We start from the raw sequence: 20,865 nt of genomic DNA, 5'->3' as shown, positions 1-20,865 counted from the left end.
ATATCTTTGTAATGAAAAGTTTTCATCACTTCATATTCCAGGTATTCCTCAACAAACATGTTATTGATGTCATGCAATTAAAATTTTTAATTTACCTTTCACACATTTTAAGAAATAGCATGTTTTCTATTACTACCCCTTTCTTCCATAAGTGGGTCCAAAAGGACCCACATTCATTTCCTATGGAATTTAATGGGAATCTTTGTTTCTTACCAGCTGTGACTGTCAGGAACACATTTTTTTGTGAACCATACACACTGAGTCCTAAGTCTCAACCCTGAATAATAATATTTTACACAGCAAGAACTTTTACATATAATTATTATCTTTATTGTTACCTCACAAATGTGTTTGTGTGTGTGTGTGTGTGTGTCGATCATCAGTGCTGTGACAGTGTTATTGTCACAAATCAACCTTATTAGCCTTATTAGCCAATTAGCCTTCTTTGAAGTTAGCTAACAATAGTTATCTGACCAAGCTAGCTAACATTACTGCCTATACTTTATTGTGCATGTGTGTTATTTGTGTGTGTGTGTGGGTGTGTGTCGGTGTGTCTCTGTGTGTATCTGATACCCTGGATGAGAAAACCAAAAGAGAAAATGTGTTGAATAGCCTAACATGCAAAACCTGTTGATAAATGTGTTCAAGGTTCTTTATTTTATTATCTCAATAAATAAAATAAAAATTCATAGATATATAAATAAATACATAAATAAATGAGCTGAAAAAGAATAGAGTGCCTTCTCCTGGTCGGGTAGGATGTCCTGCCCCAAGTGCAGCGGGAGATCAACAGACTGGCGCAGTGTCTGCAGTGAAGCGGGTGTGGTACCAGTCTGTCAAGGTGAAGAGAGCGCTGAGCCAAAAAGCAAAGCTCTTGATTTACCGGTCTAAGTTCCTACCCTCATCTATGATCATGCGCTTTGGGTCATGTCCGAAAGAACGAGGTCACGGATACAAGCAGCCGAAATGAGTGTTAGTTTTTTAGGGTGTCTGGGCTGTCCATTAGAGAGAGAAGCTCAGTCATCTGGGAGGGAATCAGAGTAGAGCTGCTGCTCCTTCATGTCGAGAGGAGCCAGTTGAGGTGGCTCGGGAATCTGATTAGGATGCCTCCTGGTCGTCTCTCTGGTGAGGTCTTCTGGGCATGACCTACTGGGAAGAGGCCCAGAGGAAGACCCAGGACATTCTGGAGGGACTATGTTTCTCGGCTGGCCTGGGAACGCCTTGGGATTTCCCTGGAGGAACTGGAACAAGTGGCTGGGGAGAGCGAACTGTGGGCTTCCCTTCTTAGGCTCCTACCCTGCAACCTGACCCCGGATAAACGGAAGAGGATGGATGGATGGATGGATGGATGGATGGATGGATGGATGGATGAATAAATAAATGCACATACATACACACCCCCACATGCATGATACACACAGCACAATAGAATACAGACGGCAATGTTAGCTAGCTTGGTTAGCTAGCTAGTTTCAAGAAATGTGCTCTTTCTATTCCCTCCTTCCTCCCCCCCACACACACACCCATACACACATAATGGACGCTGACATTGTTCCAACATTGCTGTTGTAAAACTGCTGCTGTTGTTGTCATTTCGTTTTAAAAATGTTCTACAAGTCGTCACAAATGTTCTATAATTTCTTCTAAAAATGCTTAAAAAATGCTTAAAGATGAAAATATTTCAAACATGAAATTATACTTGTGTGAAATGAACACAGCAGAAAGTATACTAAACATTGTTTTTAATCAAAATGACAAAAGTAGCATAAAAAAACACATTGATTTAAACACGGGTCCAAAAAGACCCACTCATGGAAGACTGTATAGTCAATATGTCATGCATCAGAGGGTTAAGGGCATTTCAGAGAAAACAGTTAACTTAGCACTCACATTTTTGGACTATTGAATGCTACGGAGTTCTGGAGATAATCCATTCTCTTTGCAGGCAGATTTGTACAGGGCTCTTTCTTTGTGGCTAAGATTCCAACCCAGAACTCAGAGACATAGCCAGGAATCAAACCCAGGACCTCCTTGCTGTCAGGCAACAGTGCAATCTTTACCGTCCTCCAAAAAAACCACTTTGATAATATATCCACTAAAATCTGATACCTCCTCATTTTTGTTTTTTTTCTTAGCAAAAAAAGAATCAGATCCGGACATCCAGTACAGTCTGCCTTATTTCTTTTTCATTCACTTCATTGAATGAAATACCTTTACAAAAACATTATAACATGCATTACTGCTTGCATTTCCCTGTAAGTACAATACATATTCTTATATTACAGTTTCTGTTGAAGCTGCTGTTCAATAGAGTATTTGAACAACACAATATCCTTACATTAAAGAAAAAGACCACTGTGTTTTACAAATTTTATGACAGTGTAATCTCTTGACAATATGGCAAGTAAATCTGAAATTGGATATGATCCTAGGCTATTTCGTAAAACGTTTGACCGAATATGAAAGCATGCAAGAAGTTTTATGAGAGGTATTAAAATAAACATCAAATTGTTGCAGTAAATGATAACTGAATGCAACAAAAAGTACTCACAAAAAAAATCATTAAAAGGAAGATACCACAACCAAAACTTGTAACTAACAAGAAATATTTCACCAGTAACAGAATATTAGTTTATTTTCTATATTCAGAATCTCATGATAATTGAGTTATAAAGTTAAAATATGGCTGAAAAGATCATAGGTATACAGGACAGTATAATGGAGATATGATGGCTTTAAAGGGAGACTAAAAATATACAATGCCTTGTGAAGACAATACAGTATATATTAGACTCAGTGAATTGATCCCCTGGTTAATGAATTTCACAGTGTGGTACAAAAATGTCTTGGCATTTAAAATTGTGGTGTTATGGTGTCAAGAAAGGTTTATGTTACTATTAGCAATTATTATTTTTAAACCAAATTACAAATTGATTTTGTACAAGGTCAAGACTTTCATTACAGTTTTTCTGTAGCGTAGCTGTTTTTGTCTTTGTTCTTCGTGATGTACAAATCAGCCTTGGTTTGAAACGTTTTGGCTTTAAATTCCTCCCTTTAAGTTCTAAAGATTTAGGATCTGCCCATCATGAGAGCTTCAAAATAGCGCTACTTTTCACCAGAGTTCATAAAAGCGCACAGTGACTCTTCTTCTGATGTCTCTTGTACGTCAACGCTGCCTTAGCTGCAGTGTCAAAGACTTGCCTCACGCCATCATTGTTTTTAGCAGAACACTCCTGGTAGCTGTAGGCGGCAATTTGTGTAGACATGTCTTTGCCCTCTTCATATTTAATTGGCTCCTGAAAACAAATTTCATAGATTTACACATTTTGTGATTTTTAAGTAGACAAAAATACATAGTTATTTTGAGCTACACAAAAAATATAAACAACTAACTCAACATGCCTCGTTTTGTTTGGCAAGCATTTTTCTGACACTCTCATCGTCGCGAAGATCCGTTTTGTTCCCCACCAGGACTATGGGAACATGAGGACAGAAGTGTTTCGCTTCAGGAGTCCACTTTTCTTTAACATTTACTGCAAAAAGTAAAGAAAAAATTGTATCAATTAGCAACATAAATCACTTTCCTAATCTATAATATGCTAAATAAAACCTAATTATATCATTATTAGCTCTTCTTTTGAATCGCCACCTTAATGTGGTGGGACCCTATCATCATGAAGGCTATGTTGTCCATTGATTAGGATCCTGGTAGGGTCACTTAAATTGGCAAATTGACATCAGGAGCTGGGTCAGACAAGAAGTAATTCAAGGATTTGGATTATTTGGCAGATCACAAGAGATGAGATTGCCCGGGTTTTGGAGCCTTTTCCCAAAGTCAGGCAGGTGGGGAACCAGGCAAGTGTCTTGTGGTTAAACCTTGGCCTCAGGAGCTTAACCACAGCTGGGCTTTACACGACAAATGAGGGATCACCACCTTCAGGGATGGTAACTGAGCAACAGAGTCTGCTCTTCACATCTTCATGTTTCAATTGTTGGATGCTGTCATGAAAGGGGTGCCATCTGGGTATGAACTTTATCCATAGGGTGGTTGGACTCAAACTTAGTAATAGGGTTAGGCATAGAGGGGATGCTTCTTCACTGATATCTGAACTCCAGTTCAGATATCAGCATGCATCCTGTGTGCTAATCTCTTCAGATTTTACATGTCCCACTGGTAGGAGACCTCATGTATGACTGCACTAGCTGAGGGGATTATATTATATGTATAACCTTCTGGCATGGGAATGCCTTGGGATCCCCCAGAATGAGCTGGAGAGAGTGACCAGGGAGAAGATGTCTGGGTTTTCCTTCTGTTAAGTTATAAAAAAAACTTCTGCTTTTGTTATAAGGATATGCGAGAAGTCTGGTTCCAAGCTTTTAATCAAGGCAAGTGGTACATGCTCACACAGGGACCAGCTGCATTGAAAGTACCATCTTCTTTGTGTGCCTGCTTTAGGGTAAGATACCACGACTGTCAGAACCACAGAACCAAAATTTTACCATATTATTTATAAATGCCGATAAATAAGGATTTACTGTATAAATACAGCAAAATTCTGGTAACCACAACTGCCGGTATTTTACCATAAATTAGAGTCTTTTTTTTTTTGACAGTGTACATCACCACATGACCCGATCTTGGGTCAGCAGATGGATAGATAGATATTACTTTCAACCCAGGCCACAAACAATACCTAAACTGTCCCGGCTGACCACAGAGAAGCACAGAAGGATTACATCAGTGTCTGGATAGGAAAGCGGCCTCAGTCGGTCATAGTCTTCCTGACCTGCTGTGTCCCAAAGTGCCAACTGTATCTGATAAAAGAGCAAATGTATAAGTTTAGAAAATTTCTGTAATCGTTACAGAAAGTTAGGTCTACACAGTATTTTGATGATCATTGATAGGTTTATTTTTGTCCTAACCTGCAAAGAATCAGCCAGAGACAGAGATTAGTTTTCTTTTCTTTTCTGCAGAACAGGAGAATTGAAAGCAGACGCGACGAATCGCTGTCAAACACTGTCTGGAATCAATTCTGCCAGATCTTTCTTTGCATTTCTCTTTATTGTATAGAAAAAGGAGGTTGGGCTTCTTCACACAGTCACACAGAGAACTGACCAACCGTCTTTACATTCTGGAACCTTCTGTGGACATGCCCTTACAAGGGCATGTGGTTGACCACAACTAATCAGTTACACATGGAGCTAATAACACATGAATGTTTTAACGTTTTTAGCTTCCAGGCAAACATCCTAAACAAAGTTAATAATATACTACAAAAGATTAATAAAGTACTACAAAAGAGAGAAGTTAAGTAAACATAAAAAAGAATAATAATATGAGAGTAATAATATAAAAAGAATAATATGAAAACATAACTTGTAAAATAAACTCATAAGTAAATGAACAGGAGGATAATTTTTCTAACAATCATGGAAATTATGTTGTCTGTTTTAATATTATTTTAAACAAAAAAATATATATTTTTTAGCGTCTTTTATATAAATCCTTTAACAATACTTTAAGTTTTTTTTGTTTGCATTTTATAACGTGACAAAACTATGCTGCATGAAATAAAACTTAAAATGTAATAATATTAGCTAAATGTTGATTTCACATAATTTTATAATGGTTTCTTTTTCTCAAGTATATAATCTGTTCTAGAGCCTTTGACTCACTAAAAACAATTTGGTAATATGATATTTTTTATGTCGGCAGTCATTTTTCATTTGATAGATATGTACCTCAAAGACTAAAGTTATAATTGCTTCAAACTGTGGTTGTACAAAATAATTGCTTCTGAAGGGCTGAATACAAATGCATGTCTCCCTTTTTACATTTTTATTTCTGAAGAAAATTAAAACAGCGCACCCCTTTCATTCCAGTTCTCTGTTATGTTCTAAAGTGTATGTGGTTTCTAATTGAAAAGTGAAAAGAAGACGCAGCAACTACAGACTACGTGGTAAAGTGCGTGAGTTAGAAAGTAGAACAAAATGAAAGTAGAATGGTAAACTTTGGATTTTATTCTCAGCAATAAGTACTGAAAAATAATACAAAAGTGCTTTGATTTTTTTTTTTTTGGTCTAATGGGAGAATAGAATTATTCACATGATTTTATAGAAAATGAAATCATTAGAATATTTTATTTTTAGACATTGCAATTTTAAGACATTGCAATTTATTAATAATGGTATTCATAATTAGTCACGACAAGTATCATAATTTTAAAACTTCAAAAAGTAATTGTAAAATATTAGGGCCCACCTTCCAAGAAAGACGTGTTTTTGTCTGTTTGCTCACTAAGTAAGCCAGCAGTCAGACTTCCAACCAGGTGACATCATCCCTTACCTCTTTCTTTTTTTTTTTTTTTTTTTTTTTTTTTGTAACCCCTCCAGGGGGTCTTTTTGTGGGCTCTAGTGTCCCTTTTTATGAAGTAGGCTGACAGGAAAGGGGGAGGGAGAGGGGGGAAGACATGCGGTAAATGTCGCCGGGTCCGGGAGTCGAACCCGCGACCGCCGCGTCGAGGACTTGAGGCCTCCAAATGTGGGTCGCGCTAACCCCTACGCCACCACGGCACGCCCATCCCTTACCTCTTTCTGATCCACTTCAATGTCTGCCACATAGTTCTCAAATACAGTAGGCACATAGACGTCAGGGAAGAGGTCTTTGGTGAAAACCGTGAGCAGACATGTCTTCCCACAAGCACCGTCCCCAACGATCACCAACTTCTTCTTGATAGAGCCCATTTCTGGGAAACACAAACAAAAGAAAATTAAAATAGAGGAAAAAATAGCCAAACCACACCACAGGTATGAAGAACAAGTCTTTCTTGCTATTAAAATACAGAAAACTTACACTGCTTTTGACGCTTTCAGAACAGATTGCCTTGGCCTTGTCACAGCTGCTTTTACAAGATCTCAGCCGGAATGAGCTGACTGGTTATATTCAGACGCCACAAAGATTCCCTTGTTATGTTACCAATCCAGTTGAGTAGGGAAATGGGGACTTGTCAAACCAGTCATCTCTTTCAGGCTAGGCTATCTAAAGCCGTTTAAACTCTGAAATTCAAAGTTTGCTTGACTGATCCTAACATGCCAGCCTTGTACTATCTGTAAAACTGAAGGAACACACTTGCAAGTAGGGGTAGAAGAGCTCAGTGTGTTAATTGTCCTACCAGACAGACTGGAAATCTCAGTTTGCCTCCTTGTGTCATTTGTCAGAAGGATGCCGCACCTTACACGTAGCAAAATGTTTTTAACTTTCTGTAAACTGCAGCTGTCTCTTTATCCGTCTGACAGCATTAACATCCAAAATGTTCACAGTGAAACAACCCAGTGCCTGGAATAGTTTTCTAATTCATTACATAATGTACAAACTACTAACGGAAAATTATTTAAGGTTTTGTTTATATTTTATAAGAACTTAGCAATTTGCATACCAAACTATGGAAGTTAAGTGGCGTGTGGAGATTGTTGCATGATTTCACCAGAATGGAATGGGTTCTGACAGGATTGAGTCTCACTTACTCATATACTCACAGGTCTACTTAGTATCTATAAATTGCCTGTTACCAATTCAATGTCAGTCAGTCACATTGGAGCATCATGGTACATTTAGGCATTTAGATGCAATGAAAATAATTTTCTGTAGCTCAAATCAAGCAACGCAATGGGAAAGAGAGGAGATTTAAGTGACGTTGAATGTGGCATGGCAAAGATGCTGGTTGCAAACATCCTGCTCAGTGTATCTCACACACAACTCATGTAGAGGGAGTTGTGCGTTTTCACACTCAGCCATCATTTGGGTTAGAAAAAGAAAAAAATATAGGAGAATGGGTAAACTGGTTCAAGATAACAGAAAGGCACATGGCCCTCCACAAAACGTTCTCTCCTGCAGAGTTTATGACATTACAATATCTGATCATGCACCTGTGGTCTTTGAATTTTCTTGCTGAAACTTTCATTTTATGTGTCAAACTCACCCTTCAAAGTCAAGGGGTGAAGCTAACATGGGTCTGTTGAACTCTACTAGTTTATGAAAGTCATGGCCACTTTCATAGACGATTTTACTTGACCTTCCTGTGAGCTCGTTGGTGAGATTTTACAATTAGCAGACAAGACAGAAGCAGGAGGCTGTCGTCCAGACCAGATAAAGTCGAAGAATTGATTGAATGCCAGTTTCGTAGAGTAGGGAAGCAAAAGGCTGGTAAGAATGAAGCTAAACCAGTGGAGTTGAACAGATCAGTTTCAGTCCTGTCTATCGAAATTTGACAGATAAATTTATTTTATGGTGACGCTCCGGGAACAGGAACCATGAAACTACTGAAAACGCATTGAATTAATTATCTGCATCTGCTATATAAGCTTGCAATTTAATGGTTAAATTGCATATTTAACAAATTGTCAACTAAATAAATTATTGAAACACTTAATTCAATAAGGATATGGATTATAATTTTATGATAATCTTTTTGAAAATAATCTATTTAATTTTGTCTCTTTTAATTTAAATTTCCATAATTGTTTTGGTTTCCTAATTCCTCAGTTGTTTTTTTTTTTTTTACTGGGTTTCCAAGATAAATTCAATCAATTCTCTCTTCTTGCCAGTGGATTTTGACCAATTTGGAAGAAGTCTAAAAATATAGATCTTTGTTTCCCTCATTTTTTACTTTCATCTTTTTTATGGATGTGTTCAACTTTAAGTTGGTAAAGATTTACATTCGGACACTTCATCTACATATTCTTTCTGACATAATGGCCATCAGTCCACCGCTTTACTTTCTTTTCCTCAGAAACCATAAATCTCGAATGAAATCTCTTGAAAAAAGGAAAACAAAACGTTTTTCAGAAAGTTTTATTTTAATGTGTGACCACTTGAATAATTATAAGAATTTATTTACAAAAATTATCAAGATGCCATTTTATTTCTTACATACATGTCAAAGTCATGACCTATTTCTATTATGTTTTCTTCATTTGGTTGTAAGGGCTCATATCAGTAAGCGTGATTGATGATGATGTACACGTATATAGTGCTTACGTCATACATATAATCGCAGAGTAAGAGCTGTTCATAATGAATAAGAGCATCATATTCATCAGGCTCTCACCTCCCTGAGAGTAGCCATGCAGACACTGAAATGGCTACTGAGATGCTTCTCAAGCACAACTGACATTAAAACCTGTTACAACAAGCATGCCTTCTCTCTCCCTGTGCTTTTAGTTCCAGAGAAGGCACACTGAGATCGAGATGGTTTTTTTGCTGCTGATGTCAGGGTTAAAACTGCTGCTGCTTCTATTTGTTTCTATGGACACCGGAGGTGAGGTGACTGATTGGCTGCATCTTGTAGGCTATTTCCTGACTGTGGCTGTGCTGCTGCTGCGTTGGTAGAACAGGACGTAGGCTTGATTTGTCTGAAGCTGGCTCTCCGTGATCGAGGTCGCGCTGCACATAGAGAAAAAGGAGGGAAACTCTGAGAAGGAAGACTACGTTTATACAGAAGACATTCTGACACAAAGCGGCTTCTGGTAATCAGGTGTTAGAATCTCTCAAGTCTCACCTGGAGTCATTGTAGAAGCACCATCCACTTTGGTCTAGACAGCAGGCCGTATAGTGGCCCATATTCACAGTCCCAGCGTGGTTACAAATTGCATATAAATCATATAAAACTGGGCCTATGGAGACAGAAACAGAGATTTCTCAGAACGAAGGCTTGTCTCTGAAATATTTTTTGTAGTATTCAAAGACAAGACTAAAGCACACAGACTTTTGTTTATTATAAAAATATATTCAAAATTTAGAAAAAAAAATATTAGGCATTAAAAATGTAAAGTTCCTTTAGTTTGGCAAAAATGTTGTCTTATTTTCTAGAATTTGTTTATTTTTGTCATCAACAAGCAAAACCAAACAACCAGAGCTAATATCAAGCCACTTACTTAGCTTTTATAAACACATAATTATATACCTTCAAAACTCTTTGCGATCTGACTGAGTTAAGGGTTGGCATAAGTGATCTTCAGTACAGCAGAACAGAACTCAGTCAACTTTGGCCGAATCTGAACAGATTTCAGCATAAGGACGCTTGATTCGCTTGTGCTTCATCCTCTGACCTCATGTTCCAAATTCAGCAGCTTTTGAGTTCAAAATAATCTTACAGGGAAAAAACCTTTTTGTCTGTGAGAATTTTCTTGGATTTGCACGTGATGGAATAAAGTTTATACTACAACCAAATGTAATCTTTTATATTTAAATCCAATTACAATCTATAAACAGCTGTGGACAGGCTTTTGAATCTATGCTAATATAGCAACATGTTTTCTTGTTTTACATAGTCTCCAAGTTCAGTAGTAAACCATGTCAGTTTTCATTTTCTAAATAAGTTTTTTTCCCCCATTACTTGAGTAAAATTTGATTATGATTTCAATAGCAATCCATTTTTCAACTGTAGGCTTTTTCTTCACATTTTAAGTAGTTTTTCCTGGTGCATATGTTTCAATTTACATCGATTTCTTCAATTTATCTCCCATTTTTCCTCATAGGCTATTTTTTAAAAAAATGGTCAAGCAGCTGCCCATGGTTACTGAAACACGTACAAAGGTAAGGTAATGAAAACTCTTTGTTACCACAGTCAACGGGTCCGTAAGGTGCGAGGTCCAGGTTTTTGAGGGGAAAAGACACGTACACGGTGCTTTTACTGATAGACCACCTGGATGTTGTGAAACGGTTCAAATCTGTTGGAGACTGTTAAGTACGAGCGCACAATGTGTTTCTGCACACCAACACAATTCCTCATTTTCAAACTAATTAGAGCAGAAGTTGTTGCCAAGGATACGGATTACAATAACCTGAGGAAACCTCTGGATGGAAAGCCGCTTGGTGCACTCTGTACGTCTGTTACATCTCTCACACATCTGGAAGACGCAGAAATCAACATTAAAAAAAATGTAAATAATAACAATAATGACCAGAACTGTTGTTTTCAAGTAAATCTGGTTGTTTAAACTGAACTATGTTCAGTTCAAATCCTGTGAAATTTTTGTCTTACTGGTGAGTTTTCCTTGTCAAGTTTCTCCTCCTGAGAGAAGAGGTCCAGACACTCCTGCAGGGTGACTTCCCCTGCAGAGCTCCTTTTAGGGATGGGCAGCGACAGATCACAGAACACATCAAACGTGTTGGAGTAGTGCGAACAAACCGAGCAGTGCAGTGAACTCCGCAGCTGACCTGAGAAAAGATCTGTCAAGAGCGGGGAAAAAATGTAACGTCAGTTTCTGCTTCTGAATCCAGCTGAAGACAAAGACAAGATTGACCTCCTCACCTACTATTATGCTGTCATCTCTTTCCAAGTGCTTCTTCCATGTGGCATTCGCCTCTTCTGAAATTCTACATCAGATCAGAAATAGGAAACATAGGTTGTGCATTCACATGGGATAGATCCAGGATTCAAGCACAGATTTGTCTTGTTCTGTTCGTACCTAAATCTGACGTATTGTTGCTGAGGCTCCTTCCCTGTCCTTTTAACATAAGGCCTGCGATTTATTTCGGTATGCAGCTTGTCCAGTAGGAACCTGAGAAACTCCTGAGCGTCTTGCTGGCTGGGTTAAATTCAAACATAGAAACATTTTTAAATCTCAAGGACAACTCTAGAGATTCTTTCATAATAAAAGTGTCAAATGCGGTGATTATTAAACGTTATTTGCAGGATCACAAATAACGATCACAGTCCTAATAGCTGATGTTGGGCAGGTATGTCTGACAAAGCTATGAATTGGTTTGTGTCTCGTTTTTCATTTAGGATTTCTGTTGCCAAATTAAACTTCAGTTCATGTTCAATTACTGTTAAGGCTGGAGTTCAACAGAGCTATGTTCCTGGCCCAATTTTTTCATTTTCTTCCATTTAATAACGTTTAAGGATTTTTCCATGAAGTTGCCCATCTCTGCTATGCAGAATTAATTCAACTTAATTCACTTTGAACTCTTATGTTATCTCAAAAGTTTAATGCAAATAAATGTTTAACATTTAGCTATGTAATAATTTTCTAAAGTTGCAGGGCATGAAATTGAGGTTTCTCATTTGTGCTATGTATTTGGTAACACTTTATATGAATGGGGTGTACATCAGACTGACATGACACTGTCATAAACATGACATAACACCTGTCATGAACATGAAGGAGTCTTTATGAATGTTTATGATTGTTGTCATGAAGTGTCATTCAGTAAATAATGACACTTTTAATGCAAAGTTGCTTTAAAAGTCCATTAAAAGTGCCTACTTTGCATTATTTTGTAAATAATGACACTTTAACCATGTATTTTTTGACAAACACTCATACATGTTTAATATTCTCCAGCCACAAATCACCACCAGAAACCTGGCAGCTGAATTTGCCTTATGTTCTTAAGATACGGAGAAAAACAACAAAGCTTTTGTTGTTGCTGCCTGCGTTGAAGCCTCTTTTCTTATTTAAATTTATCAACTCAACAGCCTTGCTAAAAGGCAAGTAAAGACGAGATGTGGGTAGCTGATTTTACTTGATGGTATTTTAGCTTTTTCCCCACTTTTCTTTTAACTTGAAACATTCATCTTTGTCTTTTTTTTATTGTTCTGCTGTGAAAAATCTTGGAAGTATTTACCTTGAAAGGAGCTAATTAAGTAGAACCTACACATTTTTAATCACTGTATTAATGTACATGCAAATTTGTATCCTGATGTGTAAAAATGTACTATTTTTGTGAAAGCCAACCACTGTCAGGTAGGGATTTTGAATCAGCTGTGAACAGACAGATGCTAATAAAATTAAGATTAAATTTTATTCTTAATTTTCATAGTGATATTTTTTTTCAATCTTTCCAGTTTACATGAAGTTAAAATCTATTAATTGATTTTAAGAGAAATACATAGAATTTTTTTTTCCTTCCCTGGAAAAAGAAAAAAGGTTTAACTCCTTCCGATAGATTTATGAACATCAAATAGCCCAACTCCACTAAATTGTAATGGAAAAATCTAACTGTTTTTCTTACCTGTAACCGTTGAAGTAAGGCACTGCTGCTTTAAAAACGCTGTAAAACTGTCGAGGATTTACAACAGTGTCTCCTTCCCTAACATCCCAAAGGCCTGAGAGCACCTGAGAGAAACCTGGCAAAAGAACAACGGAAAAAAGAAGGTATGACTTTTTTTTAAAAAGTATGGAGAACATAAAAAAGGTAGAAAATGAGGAAACCCACTTTCCATGAGCTTTGCCTCCTCTTTTGAAAACTTCTCGTGCTTGTAAGACTTCAGAAGACAATAGTTGCGCAGGACACAAGTGTGAGACAAACACTGGACCACTGCGTTCAGGAAGCACTGTTGTCCAAACAGAAGGAAAAGAAACGTGAGCCTGTTGCTGCAAAACGTATGGGAGATTTGCATGCCATCTCTTTGACACTTACTGTATTCCCAATGTTTCTAAGGCCAACTCTTCCACTTCCAACAGTAAGCGCCTCTTTCTACGAATAAGAAGGCATGATAGAAGTTTATACCTAAATCTAAAGTGATGCTGTATCTGCAGACAGATTATTGTTATGTGGTTACTGGTATGCCATGTTCTATGCTCTATGTGACTAGCTGTCTGCGTTGACCCTGCCATGTTGGCCTGTGTGTAACTTTGGCAGGACAGATTTAGCCTTCTTATCTCATTAGCATAACAAGCAAGGCTAAAAAAAAAAGGGGGTCAGTCTGAGGCTTTATCCTATTAGAGAGTGCAAGGACTGCTGACAGGTGCGTAAACACGTGTGTTGATTAGTTGATTAGCATTGCACTTTCATGTTTTCAAAAGATCTTTTCCTATGCTTATATTCTAACAAATTTGATAGAAATCCACATTAATAACATGTTCAGTGCTATTTGAGGAGAAAGTAAAGGTTTAATGCAGTGTTTTCTCCCCACCTCATTGTCAGCAACCAGCAGCAGGCCCATCAGGGATGTGTAGAGGACAGACTGGGAGATGTCTGCTGTGTCTCTCTGCAGACCGTTCTGAGAAACCAGGGTTCGACACAGGGCCCCACAAGAGCCCTCCACGTTAACGCCGCTGGACCCAGGCATCCTGTTCTACCAGTCAGTCTCTGTTCGAAGATGTGCCAAGGTATCTTGTCCCTGATGCGTGTCTGATTAAAGGTCAGCAAGATGTTGAGGGGCGACCCTTCTTATCAGGTAGCAAAGCACAGAGGAGTACATCCCCTGCCTTACCTTGGGAATGACAAGTAACATTTACAGCTGAAAAGAAAGACAGAAAGAAAAAAAAAACTCAAGTTTGCTTTGATAATCCTTTAGAGTGCAATTCTGCATTAAACGCATTGAAGTGAAATAATTTCCTAAAAGATTGTTTTTGGACAAGTAAAACCAAGAATTTCTAAATTCAGCCGATTCCCAAAGTTAAAATACATACAAAGATTTGGTTATGTAACCGGGATCCAGCAGTACGGTACGCATCAACTTAACAGCCAATCAATGCGCACCACTTACTGTTTTATGCAGATAAAGATAGCCTCTACAGCAAACAGTTATTTCTACAGAAATATAACGTATGTAAAAAGAGAGAGCACTTTGGACTCACCTGATCACTTTGGTCTGTATCTTTGAACAAAGAGTCCCAACCAAACTGTTCCCATCATCTGCTGAGCTGTTAAAAATGCATAAAGGGGACGTCTACGGTTTCACCGTGTGTTTGTGGGATAGAACTGAAAGTCTACCTCTCTGTCCTGTCCTGCCACGAGTGTCAGAGAGAAAGCGAGAGAGAAAAAGAAAGAGCGAGAGCCAAAGAGAGAGTGAAAAAACAGACACAGGGAGGGAGGATAATCATCTCTAATCTTTTCACTGCAGATCGTGTTGGCTATACATAGACGTGTCAATGTGTCCACCCATGAACACCTCAGCGAGCTTTTTTTACTGTCAGTTTTTATTAAAATACAGCAGGTTAAACATTTTGTTGCCATTTTACATTCACATTAAGTAACAGTAACACTGTTCACAGTCAGCACACTTTATGACAATCACAAAAATAAGGAAAAACAAATAAAGAGAAACTTTTTTTTTTGTGTGTTGCAATTCTCCGAGTCTTTAATTAAAACTGTTCATAAAATAGTCCATCTGGTTTCTTTCACTCTCCAGAAACGCCCTTTCTGCCCTCCAGAAGGGCAACCGGGTGAACGGTCCACGAGTCAGCGACAGGTGTGGTCTGCCATGTCTGTGTCCGAGCTGAGGCTGAGATCCGCTATGTGACACAGCGCGGGGTCAGGGGAGAGTGAGAGCGGCGACTGGCTCGTGTGAGCGGTCCTGTCCCTTGACTGGACGATGGCCTGGCGCAGGCAGGTGATCCACTGCTGCTTGCTGAACGAGTCGTTGGCCTGCAAGCAGTAAGGGTTGACTTTGGAGCGCCCTCTGCTGCTCACACGGAAACAGTTCTTCACTAGAAGGTGACGGAAAGAGGAAGGAAGGAAATTGAGTGAAAACAGTTGTAGGTTTCAGTTCAACTAACAGAGAGCTAGAACTACAGCCTTTGATTCTTCTTTTTTTAAAAAAAATAAAAATACAGGCACATGAATATTGCATGATTTTAATGACACATTTTTGATAATTATTGAGTTGGTAAGTTCAATTAAATTGAAATAAATAAGTGTCACCTCCTCTTACTCCTTTTCATACAGAAGAGTAGTGGTAAACAAACTATTTCGATCTCGGTTATGTATGCACGTTTTCTCTGTCCTACTGATTGCTTGTCTTATTGTTTTTGAAAACCTGTTTGAAATAAAAAAAATAAAAGAATTTAATTAGAAACTGAAAATCTGTGTTAAATTCTGATTATTTGATGCATATTTTGTTTTGTTTTAATTATTTCATAAACATGAAATGCCAACAGCTTGGTAACCTTTACGGTATTTAATTACCATTTTTATGAAAAGGGAATTTTAAACAAAGAAGTTTAGATTTAGGGAGAAAAGATAAATGCATATTTATGCTCAGAACCAAAGTGACTTATTCACAATAGTTTGGCCTTATATGCCAGTTTGTACTAGATTCTGAGATTCCACGATTTTTTTATTTGTTTCATTTGATTACTGCCATGATCACAACTAAAAAATAAAAAAAATTCTGTAATTTTATTTCTAATCCAATACAAAAAAGCAAATTACCTTTGTCGTTTCCTCCGGTGAATGCTCCTCTGAAGGTTCCTCCCCCTCCAGCCTCACTGTCTGGGATCTCCTCTAAATTGATCAACGTGTTGGGCAGAGGCTGCCGGTACACATTAAACATTTGTCCTCTAATGTCTCTGTCATCCCCTGGTCTGGTCAGCACCAACGCCAGTTCAAACAGGAATACATGCAGCTTCTGTTGCACGGAAGACAGAAGAAATTAAGTGGTTGTGAATAGATATTACGATTTAGAAATAAAGGCACCTTCGTGTGAGCTAGTATCGGGGACGCTGCACACACCTGCCCCTTGTTGGTCTTGAGCTCTCCGTGGCAGTAGAGGAAGCGGGACTGGTGGATCTCAGGTATTCTCTGGCTCTCTTCGAGGTAGACCAGCCCCCGCCGGTAGAACTGACACTCAGCCTCCCCGGTCTTTTCGTTCACCTCGGCCACGATGCTCTGAATCATCTCCAGCTGTGGTCAACAAAGCATTGCACAGAGTAAATGTTTTTGCTGGGGCCATTTGTGTCATCAGCAAAGTTTCTCGTCAGGTACATTTTAAAACAAAACGTAAGAAAAAGCCTAAAGATATCATTTGGATAAATAACAGTGTTGTTCATATCCCAATTTTCAGTCTTTTTTTTAAAATTTCATGTACCAATAGACTCACTAAGAATTTACTTTCAAACCTCAAATGAGGCCACACAGCGGTATTCTTAAGTAAATGAGCAGCTTATGTTATCTATATAAAAATATATTTCAACCAGTAAGTTTATCTACATTTTAAATACTGCTGATAACCAAAACACCTACATCTCTTCCTGACTCATACATAACGGAACTGAAAATGGTTAGAAAAGATGAGATAAGATAACTTCCTCTGCATTATTCTTTTTTTTGTTTGTTCTTGATGGAACTACAATTCATTTATATGCTCTCTCAATAACAAATAAATCATTAATACATGAATCCATATAATTCTTAATTGGACTACTTTAGAAAAAAATCAGTAATAGAGCCTGATGAGATCAAGTTTTAGACATTTTTTCCACCCAAATGTGTTTTTTTTTTCCTCATTTTTTTCTAAATTCAAATGCTGTAACTGCTTTAAGATAGAAAAAAAAGTAAAACCTCATACAGGTTGAAACCCCCCCCCCTCAAAAAGTAAAGTAGGAGCTTGTTTTGGTGTACGACATCCAACAACTAGTGAGAGTCTCGTAGCGTTTTGCTAAGAACGAAGGACTTACAGACAGATCTCAACCCAGCATTCCAGATTTTCTAAGTCCACTCAGTTCAGCACAGGCCACAGGTCATAGCAACTCACAGCATCAGGCAGCGTGTCCTCATCTGGGTGGTCTGGAGGCGTGCACTTCTGTATCTCCTTCAACAGCAGCGGGTATTTGACCAGGCGGCTTCTAGGAAGGTCCAGAAAGTTCCACAAGTCCAATTTCCTACTGAACGAAGACTCCTGACACAGGCGCAGGAAATGATCGACTCTTTTCTCCTGCTTCTTCTGGTCCAGCAGAGCTTTGGCTCCCACCTGGTTGCAGCAGTATGTGACGTAGGCTTCCAGGCAGGGGAACTGCAAGGGGAACGAGACGAAGTGTGAAGCAAGAAAATGAATGTGCACAGAATCCGGCTGTTGTGCCCCCTTCGTCTTTCTTCTCCTGCAGCAGTCGGTTGCCATGAAAACACTCACCCAGTTCAGCAGAGTCGGCCCCACTTCGCCCACCGTCTTCTCTGAGCCCCTCAGTCGCTCAAGACGAGCCAAAAGATCTGGTATGAAACAGACAAAAGGACACAACTTTAAAAAAAAGAAAAGAAAACACATCCTGAAGGCCAAAATGGAAAATTTTATCTGCCATGATAAAGAAATCAATACATCCATCAGTATTACACGGAAATAAATAGGCTAAAAGAAGCACATTTGATGCCTCTTATTTACTTGGAACCAGAGACTTTTACTGCGTGTAGATGATCAGGAAATGATGCATTCTGAAATATTATTAGTCACTGAGATTAAGCTACAAGTAGGCTTAGAGTTCATATCATTTACCCTCATGCAGTGGAATCAGAGAGTCTAAAGTCCCGAAGATTTGTCCGAGCTCACTTTCTGTCAATATATCCAACTTCAACATGGGCTCGTAGTACACCTAAAAACATAAAAACGCATGGAAACTAAGAAAAAGCGAGCAAGTATATATTTTCCTGCACTGTGTTCCGTGCCAACAAGTACCTTCTTGACCAAACTGAGGTCTTCTATGAGTTGCCTCTCTCCCTGGGTCAGCTCATAGATCACCTGCAGAGGACAAAACGTTGCACACAGCAACTTTAGACATGTCAGTGGAAATAAAGACAATTTCCGCACATTGCTGCATGGGATGTAAACTAAGCGGAAACCCTGCATGAGCTCTCACAGCTGATTGTTTAATAACGGAAGTAGAGCCGCTTAGTGCCAGCTCACATCCTCTTTCCTAATACCCCTGTAGGGCAGCTTCAGAGAAACAGTGCAAGCTAGTCATCCCACCCACACTGCAACCGCAGCCTCACAGCTCCTCCACAGAAACCCCGCCTCCCCGAGTAGAAAAAAAAAGACATGTTAATGATGACAAAAAAAAAAAAAAAAAAAGAACAGTCCTGTAATAAAATCATAAAATCCGCACCTCTTGGCGTTTGATCTCCTTTGCAGTCAGGTCATGGCTCTCCACAGTGTCACTCCAACACTGGCTGTTGCGCCTACGTGGAAACGACGAGGCTTTGGAGCGAGGGCGCAGGGGTCCCGGGGGCAAAGGTCGGGCATCGGTGCGAAAGCTGATGGAGCGCTGCGAAAAGAGAAAACATTAGGTATATGAATGCAAAAATCCCATTTAGCTCATTACAAGGTACAAAAATATACACGGGGACGTGTGTGTGTTACCGAAATAGACTGCCCGATGCGTTTAAGAGCAGCAGTCTTCATTGGTGTTATGACACCTGTCAGGCTGTTGGACTTTGCCACAGGTTTGACCTTTTTGTTACTGGGCTCCTGAAACAGATCAATGCTAGAAGTTAAAGAGCCTTGGACAAAATACACACAAATTTCAAAAACTTGTAGGGTTAGTCAAGAAACAGTTCAAAAAGAGAAAAAAAAAACTTCAAGCAAACCTCTGAATCCTTGTGATCAGACATCATTTCCCCTTCTTCCTCTTCCTCCTCATCCTGATGGACAGATAAAAAAATATAGAGGTGAAGGCGACATGAAAGAGAGAAAGACGTTAAAGAGTGCTGAGATGTTGCATGGTGCACATCTCTCACTTCCTGTGCAAGGTTTTCAAAGAGGAAGAAAGTTGAAACTGTGCCTCAATAGTGAAGCACAACATGTCTGCCTTTTTTTTCTTTTTACCCCACTAACCACAGCCGCTGCAAATTCACTGTGGCAATAATTGAATTAAAGTTGAAATGAAAACAAAATGCAAATACATGACTTTCATTAAATGAAAGCAAGCACACCAGCAACTTTCTGAAATCTCAGTAGACTCAATACAAGGTCTTACGGGAAAGAAAAACAAGAAACTACCCTTAAAATCAGCGTCTCACATAATGTTCACCTCTTTTGTCAGTTCTGCACTCAGCATTGTGGTCACAAAGGTAAGGTTGACAGGCTTCCGCCAGTTGCTGAGAAAAGCAAGAGATATGACAGTGCGCAGCATTTCAGATTATTACTCACCTCTGTGATTCTGATGACTCTTTCAGGAATCAGGTCTTGTTTTCGCTTCTTCTAAAGGCAGACATTTTGCAGAAAATTTATGCACTGCATTTCAGACTTTGGGTGATAAATACATGCTTTATTGAGGGGATAGGGCTGCTTACCCCAGCATGGTCACAGAGGACAGAGTGAGTGTCTCCTGACACTGACCTAAAAAGAGGAAAAAAAAAAATCTTATTCACAAATCAGATGGATTTTAATGTACTCTAAACACAGTGCTTTACAGAATTTCAGCTGCAGGTTATGCACCACTGCATTATGACACGGAGGGATTTCAGTTGTCGGTGTGGTGAACGGAAACATCAAGCATAACTGTAGTCGTTGTTCAAAAAAAGAAAGATAACTTTTTCTTTTAAATCCTCCAACAAATTTGATGATCAGTCTCATCACCAACACACTTAAAACAAAAAACAACCAAAGCAAAGTCAGAATAGTGCATTTCTAAAACTACAATACCAGGAAGTCCTCATTTCACCAGTCTCCCCCACTTCCATCTTCTTTCTCTCAGTGCATCTTCACAGAAACGAACGGCTCTGCTCTCAAAGTGAGAAATAATCCAGCTGTGAAGGATTCCTCCGTTCGGCCAGCCACCGAGCAGTTTGCGTCGAGCTGGTTTAAAGTTCGGCGTACTCCTTCCTCCTCACCTTCTTCCTCATGTCGCAGCAGACCACATCCTTTACAGTTACGCATAATCACGTATCCGCTCTTCTCAGGGAGGAGCGTTCAGAACTTCACGTTAAACTTCTCGGTGCAACCTGAACGTTGGACTGTTTTAGATTTTATTTAAAAGCTGCTTTGCGGTAGACTAAAATACTACTTTAGAAACTGAGCCAAAATGGGAAGTGAGATTAAATTTTTTTTCTACTCCAAATTGACTAGTTTATTTACATATAAGGAAAAAAAATACCAGGAAGGTTTTTGTTTTTTTTACATTTGATAAAATACAATCTGTTTTGGG

The 20,865-nt window shown here is 38.8% G+C and overlaps 3 protein-coding genes across 5 annotated transcripts; all 3 read right to left on the bottom strand.

Annotated features, from left to right (window-relative positions):
- Positions 1-1,727: 1,727 nt before the first annotated feature.
- On the bottom strand, positions 1,728-7,104 carry LOC116722128 (transforming protein RhoA-like). The gene is made up of 5 exons (XM_032566297.1): positions 6,854-7,104; positions 6,589-6,746; positions 4,695-4,815; positions 3,403-3,533; positions 1,728-3,296 (listed from the first exon to the last, which is right to left on the bottom strand). The coding sequence occupies exons 2-5, from the start codon at positions 6,742-6,744 to the stop codon at positions 3,123-3,125; spliced, it is 582 nt and encodes a 193-aa protein (XP_032422188.1). The 5' UTR covers positions 6,745-6,746; positions 6,854-7,104; the 3' UTR covers positions 1,728-3,122.
- Positions 6,971-14,820, bottom strand: usp21 (ubiquitin specific peptidase 21). Its single transcript, XM_032566032.1, has 12 exons — positions 14,590-14,820; positions 13,923-14,249; positions 13,427-13,483; positions 13,223-13,340; positions 13,019-13,133; positions 11,470-11,589; positions 11,313-11,377; positions 11,043-11,230; positions 10,830-10,908; positions 10,621-10,728; positions 9,558-9,672; positions 6,971-9,442 (listed from the first exon to the last, which is right to left on the bottom strand). Exons 2-12 carry the CDS (start codon positions 14,076-14,078, stop codon positions 9,349-9,351), a joined length of 1,215 nt encoding a protein of 404 aa, XP_032421923.1. The 5' UTR covers positions 14,079-14,249; positions 14,590-14,820; the 3' UTR covers positions 6,971-9,348.
- Positions 14,821-14,912: 92 nt separating this feature from the next.
- Positions 14,913-20,760, bottom strand: arhgef3l (Rho guanine nucleotide exchange factor (GEF) 3, like). 3 transcript variants are annotated; one of them, XM_032565919.1, is made up of 13 exons: positions 20,364-20,760; positions 20,012-20,057; positions 19,869-19,916; positions 19,307-19,360; positions 19,080-19,187; positions 18,826-18,984; positions 18,399-18,461; positions 18,219-18,315; positions 17,862-17,938; positions 17,487-17,744; positions 16,466-16,636; positions 16,166-16,361; positions 14,913-15,441 (listed from the first exon to the last, which is right to left on the bottom strand). In XM_032565919.1, the coding sequence occupies exons 1-13, from the start codon at positions 20,399-20,401 to the stop codon at positions 15,194-15,196; spliced, it is 1,563 nt and encodes a 520-aa protein (XP_032421810.1). In that variant the 5' UTR covers positions 20,402-20,760; the 3' UTR covers positions 14,913-15,193. The 3 variants fall into 3 exon arrangements, with proteins under 3 accessions (XP_032421810.1, XP_032421804.1, XP_032421816.1); XM_032565913.1 differs by having other exon boundaries at positions 19,869-19,919; positions 20,364-20,757; XM_032565925.1 differs by lacking the exons at positions 19,869-19,916; positions 20,012-20,057; positions 20,364-20,760 and adding an exon at positions 19,750-19,843.
- Between the last annotated feature and the right edge of the window lie 105 nt (positions 20,761-20,865).

This window comes from Xiphophorus hellerii, chromosome 1 (assembly GCF_003331165.1).
Source record: "Xiphophorus hellerii strain 12219 chromosome 1, Xiphophorus_hellerii-4.1, whole genome shotgun sequence".
NCBI classification, from domain to species: domain Eukaryota; kingdom Metazoa; phylum Chordata; class Actinopteri; order Cyprinodontiformes; family Poeciliidae; genus Xiphophorus; species Xiphophorus hellerii.
The sequence above is the reverse complement of the archived record's forward strand: the minus strand, read 5'-3'. Positions and strand labels throughout refer to the sequence as shown.